This window comes from Rattus rattus, chromosome 8, assembly GCF_011064425.1.
Source record: "Rattus rattus isolate New Zealand chromosome 8, Rrattus_CSIRO_v1, whole genome shotgun sequence".
Taxonomy (NCBI): domain Eukaryota; kingdom Metazoa; phylum Chordata; class Mammalia; order Rodentia; family Muridae; genus Rattus; species Rattus rattus.
In genome coordinates, this window is record NC_046161.1 from 40,352,224 (window position 1) to 40,367,052 (window position 14,829).

The 14,829-nt window shown below is 47.9% G+C and overlaps 1 protein-coding gene across 1 annotated transcript in view; it reads right to left on the bottom strand.

Moving 5' to 3' along the window:
* Positions 1-8,137, bottom strand: part of Cep164 (centrosomal protein 164) — a 63,588-nt gene extending 55,451 nt beyond the window's left edge. The window contains exons 1-2 of the mRNA XM_032909478.1: positions 7,984-8,137; positions 1,810-1,928 (exon numbers count right to left, since the gene is read on the bottom strand). Of these exons, the coding sequence (XP_032765369.1) occupies positions 1,810-1,891 (82 nt within the window). The 5' untranslated portion in view covers positions 1,892-1,928; positions 7,984-8,137. The remainder of the gene's footprint in view (positions 1-1,809; positions 1,929-7,983) is intronic.
* Positions 8,138-14,829: the final 6,692 nt, after the last annotated feature.

Below are 14,829 nucleotides of genomic sequence, written 5' to 3' on the forward strand. Positions count from 1 at the left end.
AGTTCAGAGGCGAAGTGCTTGCCACCAATCCTCAAGGCCTGAGCCTAGCTCCCGTGATCCATGGGGGAAGGAGAGAACCCAGGACTTCACGCACAGGGAGTGAGCATTCCCACAAACTATCCTCCGACCTCCACGTGTGCACTGTGGTGTGCACACCGTGCTACCCTCCAGTACACAGATGTTTCGAAGCTAACTGACGAGTAAAAATGAAGACTATATACCATTTTAAAACTTATACATGGCAAACACTAGGCTATTAGCAAATCACGAGGTCTAAGTGGGGTCCTGGACTCCCCAGGAGCATTTGTTCTTACCCTGCTCTATCAGGTCCACAAATCACCTGAGCTGGAGGCCTAACTTGTGTCCAGGTCCACAACTCTTCAGAATGTCAAAGCAAACTTCAATCCAGGAACCACAAAGCTCAGACAGCTGGGCGGCCCAGCCGTACCCTTCACAGGATGTGGAACTATGGGCACCTCCTCTCTGACAGACAGGGACAAGGACAGGACCTGGCTCAAGGAGTTACTGTGGGGTTGCTTTTTGGGTTGTTTTTGCTGTAATTGTTGTTGCTGTTGTTGTTGTTGTTGTTGTTTGAGACAGGGCCTAACAGGATAGCACTGGCTGGCCCAGAATTCAGAAATCTGCCTCTGCCTCCCTTGTACTGGGGTTGAAGGTAAAGACATTAACCACCATATTCAGCCGGTGGCTGGGTTTAAAAGAGAAATTAAAAAAAAAAAAAAAAAAAAAAAAAAAAAAAACAGAGACTATAACAAAGTAACATAAATAAATAGTGCTACTTTTTTTTTTTTCTTTTTGCCGGTTTAAGCAAGAAAGGACCTTAAACTTGCAGCCTATGACTTGACCATGAACTTCTAATCTTCCCTTGTTGCCCCTCCCGAGCCCACTACTGAGAGCTTTACCACCACACCTGGATTTATGAGACGCCATCGCCAACCCAGGACTTCATGCATGGGCAGCAAGCAAGCCACCAGCACAGCCACGACCTTGCTATTTTTGTTGTTGTTATTGAGATTGGGTAGCTCAGCCTAGCCTCAAACTCATTCTGTCGCCCTGGCCTTGAACTTGTAGCAATCCTCCTGCCTCAGTCTCCTGAGTGCTGGGATTACAGGGGGTGCCAGCATTGCCAGCCTTACCTTGTTCTGAAGAAACTGGATTTGCACGCCATATTTCACAATATGCCCTGTACTTCTAGCTCACTTAAAACCAATCTGATCTCCAGTGTCAGCAAGCATTTTCTATCCAGTTGGTCAGATAGTAACTATTGTAGGCTTTGAAGGTTATAAATCTGCCACAGTTATTTGATGCTGCTATCAAAGCATGAAGACTGCCACGGATGACACAGAAATCAACGTGGCTGTCTTCCAATAAAATTTTATTGACAGAAACAGGCAAGCTGCCAACTTGGGCCCAAAGGCTATAGTTGGCCAACCTCTGATCTAACCTAAAGACACTGAACAGCCCTGTGCATGGACCAAGTCTATATCGGAAGAACAAAAGCAAATAGGGGAGGGGGGGGCGCTTAGTGGTTAAGAGCATTTGGCTGCTCTTAAGGACGCCAGGTTCAATTTCCAGCATCCACATGGTGGCTCACAACCATCTATAACCCCAGTTCCATGGGATTTGATGTCCCCTCCCGGCCCCCTCAGACACGGCACATATGTGGTTTACAGATATGCAGGCAGGCAAAAACACCTATGCACATAAAGTTATTTTTTTAAATGTGTTTAAGTAAATCAAATACAATGTCTGTGCTCAAAGAACGGTTACAATCCCCCGCAAGCTTCTTACCTTGCTCACTGGGAACGTAGGTCTCATCAGAATCTTCCTCCAGAACCAGCTGGTCACCTAAGAGGATAGGTCGTCTAGACATGGTTCAGCCTGGCGTGACTATCTCAATCCCAGAGACCCTATCCAAAGAGAAAATCAGTGAGGATTTCCGCCTGGAAGGGAAAGTTGAGTTGGGTCATAGAGCATCTGGGTCACACAAGACCCTGCAAACCAGCGTGGCTGAGGACCCTGCCTGCAGCTCAGAGCTTCACAGTCTCTGTGCCTGGGTGATTCCCTGGCGTGCCCCTGCCCAAAGTTACAGAACACACACTGCACCACAAGACATCTTGAAGCCTGGCTCTAAGTGTTTAAATTTGAGGACTGGATAGTTCAGTGGTTAGAAGCACTTGCTACTGTTCCAGAGGACCTGGGTTCAATTCTCCAACGCCCACAAGGTGGCTCACGACTTTCTGTGTTTCCAGTTCCGGGGGATCTGACTCCCTCTTCTGACCTCTGTCTGCATTAGGGATACTCGTGGTGCATACACATAGATGAGGCAAATACATAAAGTAAGTAAACCTTTAAAGGGTTCAACCCCAACAGGAGACCATTCCAAACTGTAGTACACTCCAGCCAGAAAACCCCAGTGACACCAAAAACACAGAGCCTCGGGTGTCAGCACACCCCAGGGTACAGTGAGGCAGCCACAGTCAACGGTGGCCCCTTCCCCAGCATGCAACTGGGGCCAGAAGTCAGTGAGCCTTCAGCACCTGCCCTGAGAGCACTAAGGCAAGAAGACCAATTTCCACTGAGGACTGAGGAGAGCTGAGGGCTTTGGGAAGAGAAAAACAACAGATATTTTACATAGGACAGAAACTCTAGTAAGACTGGCAGGGCTGAATTGGAAGGATGCAGAAATGGTGTCCGGAAAAGCACATGAGAAGGTTTCCACTCCGTGAAAGCGAACAAGGGCCTAAACTAGGCAGAAGGAGCCAAGGCAGAGAGGGGACAAAGACACAGAGCTATTAGGCTTAAGGAGAGCGGGGTGGGGGAAGGGAAGAAGAGAGGGGGTCCAGAGGGACCGGACAGTGTCCCTCCAAAACCCTTGATGATCTGACTTAATAAGAAGTAGGACTTTAAGACATAGTCGACAGTAAGTGAGGTCATAAGTGTGGGGTCCTGATCTGATCTAAGCAAAGAAATAGAGATCGGTGTTCTCTCTTCATTAAATGAAGACAAAGGCCGGTAGCCTCATGCAAGGCAGGAACAGGAAGGACCTTACTGTGGCTTCCAGCCTCCAGAACCATGAAAAAATGGATGCCTGCTGTTTAAGCCACCATCTATTAGCCCAAGCTGACTATGACAGGCATCTACTTTGAAGCCAAGATTTCCAGTGCAGGGATGCATGGACGGCAAGTTCTTAGCTCACCGGCTGGTGTTGGTTGCTACGTGTACTGTGTGTTATTTTATTTGCTTGTTGGCAGTGCTGGTGATCCCCATGCAATGCTGGGACTGTCCCTCTCTTCCTGCCCCAGTCTCCCCTCCAGCTCTGGACCTCAGGGTTCTCCTAACCTTCCCCACAGCAGTGCCCATGCTGAAACCCAATGATACAGAAACAAGTAGGTTGCCACAGCCCTCCCCACCTGAGTGAGTCACCCAAGGTATGACCAGCACATCAGGTCCTGGCCTCTCCTGTCCACTTCTTGAGCAACTCTGACTATTACAGGTGACACAAGGGGCGGGCACTGTCCCTCTCCAGCAAGAAGACACTCCTCTTCCCCCCACTGCCCATCATAAAGGCCAAGCCTGGTCAGGCCTGCCGTGGAGTGTAGAGCAATGGTTGAGGCTGGTTACTGTGACTCTAACCTAGATCCATAGAGAAGGACCTCTGAGACGCAATAGGGAACCCATCAAGCTCTGTCCCTGTGACCTTCTGTGATCATGACACTCCAGACCTCCAAGAAAACCAGACTCTGTCCCTCTCATTCCCACCATGCCCCTCCAAGCAAGAAAAATTAAAAAGAGAGAGAGAGAAGAGAGAGAGAGAGAGGAGGAGGAGGAGGAGGAGGAGGAGGAGGAGGAGGAGGAGGAGGAGGGAGGAGGAGAAGGAGGAGAAGGAGAAGAGGAAGAGGAAGAGGAAGAGGAAGAGGAAGAGGAAGAGGAAGAAGAAGAAGAAGAAGAAGAAGAAGAAGAAGAAGAAGAAGAAGAAGAAGAAGAAGAAGAAGAAGAAGAAGAAGAAGAAGAAGAAGAAGAAGAAAAGGGAAAAGAATTCCCTGATACCTAAGCAGAGAGAAAATGCTCCCCTCTCAGAAGCCAGACCACGGTCCAGACACCACATCTATGCCTCTACTTTTGGTCAGAGTCGGGCAAAGCCTGGCTGCCGCTTACTCTGAAAACCAGGGCAGGAGTGAACCAGGGCACAGATGGGAGTCACCTGCGTCCTTAATCCTCTTAATGAGAGAGAAGAGGGGAGGAGACAGGGAAAGGGGCACAGACAAGAGGACTGACCCAAACACCAACTAGCACTTAACCAAACTGAGTTTGACCGCTTTGCACAACTTGAGAAACTGCACCTGAGACGCGTGGCCTGTGCCTACATCCCATCAGCCAAGCAGAAACCAACAGCCAGGAACAACGGCTGTCCTCATAGGAAAACAACAACAACAAGCAAACCTCAAATGCTGTTTAGCTTCTGTCAATGTGACATAACCCAGGGTCACCCAGGGAAGAAGGAGCTTCAGGTGAGGAACGGCCTCCATCAGACTGGCCGTGTGGTGACACACGCCTCTAATACCAACGATAGGGAGGCAGAGACAGGTGAGCCTGTTCTGTGGGGTGCTTCGGTTTCGGGATAGCCATAGAGAGACCCCTGTCTCAAAAAAACAAAAACAAAAAAAGGGCCGGGCTTGGTGGTACATGCCTTTAATTCCAGCACATGGGAAGCAGAGCAGGCAGATCTCTGTGAGTTCGAGGCCAGCCTGAACTACAATGGAAATCCAGGATAACCAGGGCTCAGTTACCCAGAGAAAGCCTGCCTCAAAAATAAACAAACAAAATAACAGTAGCTGAGCAAGCCCCAAAGAGGGAGCCAGTAAAACGAGCAGCATCCTTCCCAGGTCCCCGCCTCTTCCTCCGTCCCTGACTCCTCCTCCATGGTTCCTACCTCTGCTCCTGCTTCAGTTCCTGCCCTGACATCCCTTCCCTTCACGATGGACTATAAAACGAAATAAGCCCTTTTCTCCCCAAGCTGCTTCAGTCATGTTTTTGACAGCAATAGGAAACAAACCAGGGCACCTGACTGCTACAAAAACCTACAATCCAGGAAGAAGGTGGAAAATCTAAATTCATGGATTTCCCAAATTTCAGACAAATCTTCTGCCAGGAAAACAAAAATAGATCATGGTTGGACAATACCATACCTTTCCCCGATTCAGGGACAACGTGACAAGGAGAGGCCAAGAGGGCTAAAGAGATGCAAAGCAGAAGTGCACAGTCGGAACTCGTACTTCACAGGCAGCTCGTAGAGGTCACTCATGAACAAGTCTCCCTCTGGGCACTGGACGTGCGACAGTGATTAAGCAGATTCAGTCATGACCCCCTTGTGCAACTACCACTTAGCCAGACAGCCCCAGATAAGAGTATCAGTGCTAAACTAGTTATGGAGACACAAGCATGCCCAGCATCTCAGCACTTGGGAGGTGCAAACAGAATTCCAAGTTCAAGGACACTATAGGTGTCCAACCTGCCAAGGCTATAAAAGTACCTGTCTCACGGGGGAGGGGGAGGGGAGGGGGAGAGAGAGAACAGGAGGAGGAAGAGGAGGAAGGGGAGGAGGGGAAGGGGGGAGGGGGAGGAGGGGGAGGAGGAGGAAGAAGGGAAAGGGGAAGGAAGAAGAAGAGGAGGAGGGGGTAGGGGGAGGAGGAAGGAAGGAAGGAAGGGAGAAAGGAAGGAAGGAAGGAAGGAAGGAAGGAAGAAAGAAAGAAAGAAAGAAAGAAAGAAAGAAAGAAAGAACCAAAGAATGGGGGTGGGGGAGCTAGCAGGACAGCTCAGTGGATACTTGCCACTAAGCCTAACAACCTTGTGTTCTACCCCAAGACACACGTGGTGGAAGGAAATGACTACTTCCTCAAGTTGTCTTCTGACTTACACACCCAGAGAGGGGGTGGGGGGTGGGGGTGGGGGAGGACTGCTCTTCCAGAGGCCTGAGTTCAAATCCCAGCAACCACATGGTGGCTCACAACCATCTGTAATGGGATCCAATGCCCTCTTCTGGTGTGTCTGAAGACAGCTACTGTGTACTCATATACAATAAAACAAATGTTTTTTAAAAGAAGTCTCAGGAGTAAGACCTGAGTCTGATGGATGGTGCCTGGAGGATGAGTAGGTATGGACTGACAGAGAAGGAAGCAAGCTCTAAAAACAGAAGCAGCAGCACGTGCAAAGGCCCTGCGGCAGGGGACACCGGCAATCAAGAAAGTACCAGAGATGTTGCTGAAGAGGAAGGAAAAAACAAAAGCCCTGCTGAAGAGTTGGCTTTTCCCCAGCAGCCTAAAATGGAGGCCAAAGAGGAAGGAGGAAAGGGGGTTGAGAGACGGCTCAGGGATTAAGAGTGATTAGTGCCCTTCCAGAGGATCTAAGTTCATTTCCCAGCACCCGGGTTAAATTCTGTGGTGTGCAGCTCACCCGTAACTCCAGCCCTAGGGATCCCCTTACCTCTAAGTCTCCAGCACAGCGATCACAAGCAGGAACCACCACGTCTGGCTTTTTACAAGGGACTTAACTCAGGTTCTCACGCTTAGAGAGAAAGAACTTTATCAACTGAGCTATCTCACCAGCCTCTGAAGCAAGGAAATTTAAGGAACACCATGAACAGGGGCAAAGCAGATTGGTGGGAAGGAGTGGCGACTAGCGCTTGCCTAGCATGTGCAAGCCCTGAGTTCAATCCCTAGTACTGCAAAACAACTCTGTGTGTGTGTGTGTGTGTGTGTGTGTGTGTGTGTGTGTGTGTGTGTGTGTAGGGAGGGGAGAAGGGGAGGGAAAGAGTACAAGCACAGCAAATGTGCTTGGAGGAGGTCAGGATTAATTATAACAGGAAAAACTTAGACTAACGGCACACCTGTATGTGACAGGGACTGTACTAAGGGCTTTATCCATCATCTCACCCCAGCCTCTCTGTTAGATAAAGATTACTATCTCCACTTTTCAAATAGACTGCTAAGCCAGGAGCAGCTAATGTGGGCTTGCGAGGGCTGAAGCTATATGCAGGACTTGAAAAGGGGCTGTCACGGGAATTTCGAAGGAGGATGGAGTGAGAGAGTTACCTTTCAGAAAGGTGACTCTGACAGCTGCACAAGAGCTAATCAGACAGGGGCAAAACCAGAGGCAGTTATTCTGAAAGGACAGCGGAGAAATTATGAACCAAGTCAGTGGCTACCTGAATGAAAAGGGGCTAATCCTGAGGGTGGGAGAACGCAAAATAGCAGGTCTCGCGTCTAGGTGAGGAAGAGAGGAGAAAAGGCAGAGAGATTTTCAGCCAGTCCATTGTGATTTTAGGCGTCAGCCAAGAAGCCGCCGACTGCCAAGAATCCAAAACATGCCAGATGAGTGCTGCAGACAGTAGAATGAATTCTCATTGTAGACTGGGCTAAGTGACCAAGGAAGCTCTCTACTGAGACAAGAAACACGGGAGACATTGATAGAAGGTGCAAGGGGAGGATTGGAGACGATCCGCAAGCACATCTAAGCTCGAGAAAAGAGAGATCTGGCTAGGCAGCAAGTACTTCGCAAAGCAACCGCTAACTGGGAGTCGCAATCCAGAGATGGAGTGCGGAGAGAAACATGTAGGGGCCTGCAGAGGGTTGAGCTGGCAGACGCGCTGAGGGCGAGTCACTGAGGCCAAGAAGAGGGCAGCGGTTCCGGGCGGAGATTCCTGAATCAGTGCAAAGAAAAACCCAAACCTCTTCTGCTCAGCTGGCCCAAAGATGCCAACCAAGCTCTTGGCTGAGCTTGGGATAGCTCAGGAGTGGGTATAGGGTGGGGATGAGGTGTAGATTCAGGAGAGGCTAGAAAGCCAGGCCGCACACGCCGGAGGGCTCTCCTCTCCCCTCTCAGTTCCCGCGCAGCAACACCTCACAGCTCTTCAGTTCCCTGCAAACTCCTGCCACGCCACCAAGCCTGGCTCCGAGGAGATCTCACCTGTCCCCGATCCGGGGTTTTCGGGGACGATGGCTCTGCGCCGCCTCCCCAGCACCACCCCGGCCCCCCACTTCCAGGGACGCCGGGGTGTCCGGCTCCCCCCCGCTTCCAGGGACGCCGGGGTGTTGCCCTGCAGCCACCAGCAACCACTTCCGGAAAGGCACGGGCCTAGCAACTGAGAGTCCCGCCTCTACCAAGAGCCAATAGGTCGCTGACTGAGAGTGTTGGCATTGGATTGGTTGAAGGTCCCCACGAGGCTTTGCCCGTTGCATCCTGAAAGTTGTAGTTCAAGATAGTGAATAAGCACAACCCCACTCCCACCCAAGAGGTTAAAAGAGAGACCTGAATATAGATAAGAGAATTTCTTCCGCGGAAGAAAGGGAACATTCAAACTATTGATAATAATCTACTAATACTATAAGCAAAATTACCCATCATTTATAGACCATCATTTTGTAAAGGTCGAGTAAAATCACATGAACAACAGTGATTAACGAGAGTCAACCTATTGATTGGTCCCTTAATAAAAGAACCAAGAGGGGGCTGGAGAGATGGCTCAAGAGAGCCATCAAGTCAAGAGAGCTGCCTACTAACTTTTTCCTTTTAATGTATTATGCGTGGACCAGACCTGATGACACAAGCCATTAATCCCACTACTTGGGGCACAGAGACAGAGAGATCTCTGTGCGTTTGAGGCTAGCCTGGCCTATATAATGAGTCCCAAGCCAGCTGGGACCACACAGTGAGACCCTGTCTCAAAAAAAACTACAAAATGTATGGATGTTTTGTCTACATTACACCCGATACTCGTGGAGGCCAGAAGAGGGCGCTGGATCCTCTGAAACTGAAGTTGTGCGCCCCCTTGTGGGTGCTAGAAACCAAACCTAGGTCTTCTGCAGGAACAACAGCAAGTAGCTCCCCAACTCTACTACTGTAACTTTAAAAACCAGTCCTGCCAGAGTCTAATCCTACAAGGAGAAATTTAGAGTGTTCTTACTCCGGATCTCAAACTCAGGATGTCTCTAATGTTTAACTTCAAATCTTTCTGCAATCCCTTTATTCTCACCACAGATGGAAAAAAAAAATCACTGTTCTTCATCATCATCACAATCTTTAAAAGTGTCCCTAAGGGACCAATGGACCAGACATGGAGGGGTGACAAGGGTCACCATGTCATGACTACAGACATAACTAAATACCGGCCATAGCTTCCTATACACAAGACCCTGCCATATGAGGCTGCAGAGACAGTTCAGCAGCTACCAACACCTGCTGCTCTTCCAGAGGACCAGAGTCTGATCCCCAGCACCCACATGGCAGCTCACAACCAGCAGAAACTCTAGTTCTGGAGAATCCAGCACCTCTTCTGGCTTCCACACACACCAGGCACACCTGTGGTACACGGACATGCTTGCAGGAAAAACACTCAGACACATAAAATAATAATTTTTAAAAAAAAAAAAAAAGAAGCCAGGTTGTGGTGGTTGAACAACATTTAATCCCAATGCCTTTATTCCCAGCACTCAGAAGGCAGAGACAGGCAGATCTCTGTGGGTTCAAGGCCAGCCAGGTCTACAAAAGGAGTTCCAGGACTATCAGGGCTATTACACAGAGGAACCCTGTCAGGAAAAAAACAAAAAGAAGGAGGAAGAGGAAGAGGAGGAAGAGGAAGGAGAGGAGGAGAAGGAAGAAAAGAAGGGGGAGGGGAGAAGGAGGAAGAAGAAAACAAAAGAATGACAGAGAAAAGCAGAGCTCTGTGAGTTCTAGGCTGGCCAGGTCTACATATCCAGTTCCAGGACTGTATAGTGAGATGCTGCCTCAGAAAAAAAGAGAGAGAATAGAAAAGTTGGGTAGGAAAGATGGTTCACTGTTGCTCTTCCAGTGGACACAAGTTCAGTTCCCGACACTCAACTCAGGTGGCTCTCAACCACCCATAACTCTAGTCCAAGGAGATCCCCTGGCTCTGAGATATGTAGGCACTTGTATACACACATACACACACACACATATATATATAATTTAAACATAAAACCAAATAAGCCAGGTGGCACATGACTTTAATCCCAGCACTCAGGAGGCAGAGACAGGCAAATCTCTGAGTTCAAGGCCAGCCTGGTCTACAGAGTGAGTTACAGGACAGTCAGAGCTATATAGAGAAACTGTGTAGGACGATGTCATTAACATCTGTAATGGGAGGGTTTGGAGATTTAGCTCAGCGGTAGAGCGCTTGCCTAGCAAGCGCAAGGCCCTGGGTTCGGTCCCCAGCTCCGGAAAAAAACAAAAAAAACAAAAAAACAAAACATCTGTAATGGGATCTGATGCCCTCTTCTGGCATGCAGGTGTACATGCAGATAGAACACTTATACACATTAAATAAATAAATAAATAAATAAATAAATAAATAAATAAATCTTAAAAACAAAACATATTATCCCTGGGTTCTTATGATTTTTTTTACACACCTACCCATAAGACTTCAGAAGGATTTTTCAGAAGGATTTATTTCATGTATGTGAGCACACTGTCGCTGTTTTCAGACACACCAGAAGAGGGCATCAGATCCCATTACAGATGGTTGTGAGCCACCATGTGGTTGCTGGGAATTGAACTCAGGACCTCTGGAAAAGTAGTCAGTGCTCTTAACTGCTGAGCCATCTCTCCAGCCTCCCACTTTTTTTATTTTTTTGACACTAAGATTTCATGACCAGCTGATTTTTTTAAACAGACATTACCAAATTACTACCAATTTTTTTTTAACAATTTACAGTCTTGCCAAGTAATGGTGGCACAAGCCTTTGATCCCAGCACTAAGGAAGCAAAGCTAGATAAATCTCTGAATTCAAGGCCAGCCTGGTCTACAGAGCAAAGAACAATCAGGACTACACCAAGAAAACCAAAAAACAAACAAACAAAAAACCTCAAAAATAATTACCAACATATTTCCTACCGGTCAGAAAGGAAGGGAGGGGAAATAGGAGGAAAGAGAAAAGGGGAAAGGGTGATTCTTAAATATTATTGGATTTTTTTGGTTGATTGGTTAGGCTGGGTTTGAAGTTTCTTTTGTCTATTGATTTGTTTTTTGTTTTTGGAGAGAGGTTTCTCTGTGTAGCCCTGGCTATCCTGGAACTATATCAGGCTAGCCTCAGACTCAGAGATCTGCCTGCCTCTGCCTCCTGAGTGCTGAAATTAAAGGTATGCACCACCACCATCCAGCTTTTTTTTTCTTTTGATAATTTTTTAAAGAATTATTTATTATATATGAGTACACTGTGGCTGTCTTCAGACACACCAGAAGAGGGCATCAGATCTCTTTACAGATGGTTGTGAGCCACCATGTGGTTGCTGGGAATTGAACTCAGGACCTCTGGAAGAGCAGTCAGAGCTCTTAACCATTGAGCCATCTCTCCAGCCCCTGGTGCTTCTTTAAAACAGTGTCATGTAACTCAGGTTGGCTCTGAGCTGATCTTCCTACCTCCACCTCCCAAGTACCCGAGTGTGTGCTATAATAGTAGCTCATAATAGTTTCAGTTTACGTTTTAATAAATTATATGATTACTAACCATTTGCATTTCTTCTGTGAACTATTTTTCCATATTCTTCCCTCATTTCTCTGAGACCTTTGTTTGGATAGTTCTGTTGATTTGCAGAGGCTTCTTGTGTATTGTAGCGATTAACCCCTTGTCTCCCCATAGTGTAGCAAATGGTTTCCTTTTTTTATTTTTTTTAAAGATTTATTTATTTACTATATATAAGTACACTGTAGCTGTCTTCAGACACACCAGAAGAGGGCATCAGATCCCATTTGAGATGGTTGTGAGCCACCATGTGGTTGCTGGGATTTGAACTCAGGACCTCTGGAAGAGCAGCCAGTGCTCTTAACCACTGAGTTATCTCTATCTCTCCAACACCCGCAAATAGTTTCCGAACAGGCAGTTTGAGTTTTGTTTTTGTAAATGTCACTTTTTCCCCCCTCAGGAGATGTGGCAACACTACTGACAGCCAATCTTCACTGAGTGTTCACAGTGTGCCAAACCCCATTCCAAGAGCTTTGCACAGATTACCTCATTAAGATTTTGGAGTTTTTGTTTTGTTGTTTTTCTGTCACAAGATCTCACTGTGTAGCCTCGACTGAACTGTAACTTGTTTTATACATAGGCCAGGCTAGACCAGACTGGAGCCTATCAAGTGCTAAGATTACAGGCATGTTTCACCCTGTCCACCTTTGCACAGCTTTACATGACGAGGCTCATGCCACCACTTCTGCCTTACTTAGTTAGGGTTTTATTGCTGTGAACAGACACCATGACCAAGGCAAGTCTTATAAGGACAACATTTCACTGGGGCTGGCTTACAGGTTCAGAGGTTCAGTCCATCATCATCAAGGTGGGAACATGGCAGCATCCAGGCAGGCATGGTGCAGACAGAGCTGAGAATTCTACATCTTCATCTGAAGGCCGCTAGGAGAAGATTGGCTCCCACGTGGTTAGGAGGAAGGTCTTATTGCCTACCCCTACAGTGACACACTTCCTCCAACAAGGTCACACCAACTCCAATAAGGCCATAGCTCTTAATACTGCCACTCCTGGGCCAAGCATATTCAAACCATCACAACACTATTGCCCTGGTTCACAGAGGAGGGAGGGCCTTTGAAACAGAAAGGTAAAGTGAGACTGTGGTCTCCTAGACAGTAAGCATGTGGGAGAATGGACTACGCCAGGGAACTTGTTAAGATTGAGTGGGTCCAGGGGTTGGGGATTTAGCTCAGTGGTAGAGCGCTTGCCTAGGAAGCACAAGGCCCTGGTTGGGTCCCCAGCTCAAAAAAAGAAAAAAAAAAAAAAAAAAAAGATTGAGTGGGTCCGCCCAGCACCTACCTGAGATGATAGGCGTCTCCCTACTCCCTGGCCCGGAACACGTGACCACATTCCCCACGTAGGTCACAGCCCAGGACAGAGTTCTCCATGCTAATGAAGTATCTAGAGGCTCTGAGGGTTTAGCCAATAAGCTTCCCTTCCTCGACATTCTTCGCTGCAAAAGATATTTCATCTCTGGCCACCCTGAAAAGTTGGTATGCTCGCACTTTCCACGATGAACAATCAATAAACAGTTTAGAACCAAGGACTGTCTCTTCCATCGAGAACCGCCGTGGATAGCATGGAGAAAGCCTTCACCTACAGAACCGCAGCCTAAGTCTCCCACAGAGGGCCCTACACAACCTCCCCTAAGCTAAGAACAATCACAAATGGGCTAAACTGAAGTTCCCAATCCGGGCCCCGGGGTTTTCGTCATCCTCAGCCTGCGGGCCCCCAACTCCGTTCCCAACTCCCCGTCACCCAGCCGCACCTGGATGTCCAGGAGTTTGGGAGCCCTGCCCCCAGCCTCATCACAGGCCTGGGGAGCCCCAAACCTCCATTCCTGACTCCTCTCTGCGGTTTTCCAGCGGCAACTGGATTCCTGGGAGCCACGGAAACCCGCTTTGGCCTCCCACATCCTAGGTTGCATTTTCCCACCCCCTGAGAACCAGGGTGCTGAGAGTATTAGGGTGTTTCCAGTTCTACAGACACGTTGCATATTTAAGGGGAAACTTATCCAGTTGTGGGTCCCCACTCCCGTAGGTTTTATCAGGAGGTTTTATTTAATATAAGGTGGTGAAAATATTCTATTTTTTTCTCTAGTTCAATTTTAATGTTAATAATCTGAAGCTTATTTTTCAGGGTGAGATATGGATTTGGCTTTCCCTCCTTCCATGTGGATTTGTAACTGTCTCAATGGCAGTTATTGGGTAACGCATCAATTTTTCTCCGATACGAATGCTATATACACACCCCATTCCCACCTATATGTCAATCCGTTCGTTGCTGTTATTGTTTTCGGGCGCTCAATGTTGGGCCTTTATGTGTGTCAAGTAGGTGCTCTGCCATTGAACCACCGCCCAGGATTTTATTTTATTGAGACAGACTCTCGCTACATCAGACTAGCCTTGAGCTCATTCTATAGCCCAGACTGGTCTTGAACTCTAGATCCTCCTGCCTTAGCCTCCCGTATACCTGGAGATACAGGCTTCCCTACCAGGCCTCGCTTCATATGTGTAGCTACTACTGGCCATGAACTCCTGGTGCTCTTCTCCGCGCCTCCCAAATGCTGAGATCAAATCTTCTCACCTTACCGAGTTGGCCAGGCTATGTAGGCTCTGTGTGGGGAGAGGGCGGAAGATGCCTGGCATGGTGGTTCACGCCTGTAATCACACCTGGCATGTGCGAGGCTGAAGGTTTGAGGCCAGCCAGGGCTCCAGAATGAGATCTGAAAAGAGCACGTGAGAATAATGACCTCCCCTTTCTTGATTAACTTCATTGATAACACTTACCTGTTTTCTCCTTTTTTGGGGTGCTGGGGTTGCAGGTAGAGCTTTACACCTGCTGTACTTGCGTGCTTTACCACTGAGCCACACCCCCAGCCACCGAGCCACACCCCCAACCCACCAAGCCACACCCCTAGTCCTCAGCTACCTTATTTAAGATGTTTCCTCTAGTTTACTTTTTTGTCTTTTTTTTTTTTTCTTTCTTTCTTTTTTTGGAGCTGAGGACTGAACCCAGGGCCTTGCGCTTTCTAGGCAAGCGCTCTACCACTGAGCTAAATCCCCAACCCCGCACTTTTTTGTCTTTTAAATCAGAATGGTTGCTGGATTTTATCGAGGGCTTTCCACCTCTGATAAATGATATGTTGTCATAATCACACAATTTTAAGCTAACAGGGCCCCACGGCCTTCATCTCAAGCTCTTCTCAAAGAGTAATGTTGGTATGCCTCAGAGTGCTAACACTTGAGAGCTTTCCTCAGTCTGTCTGGTGGGA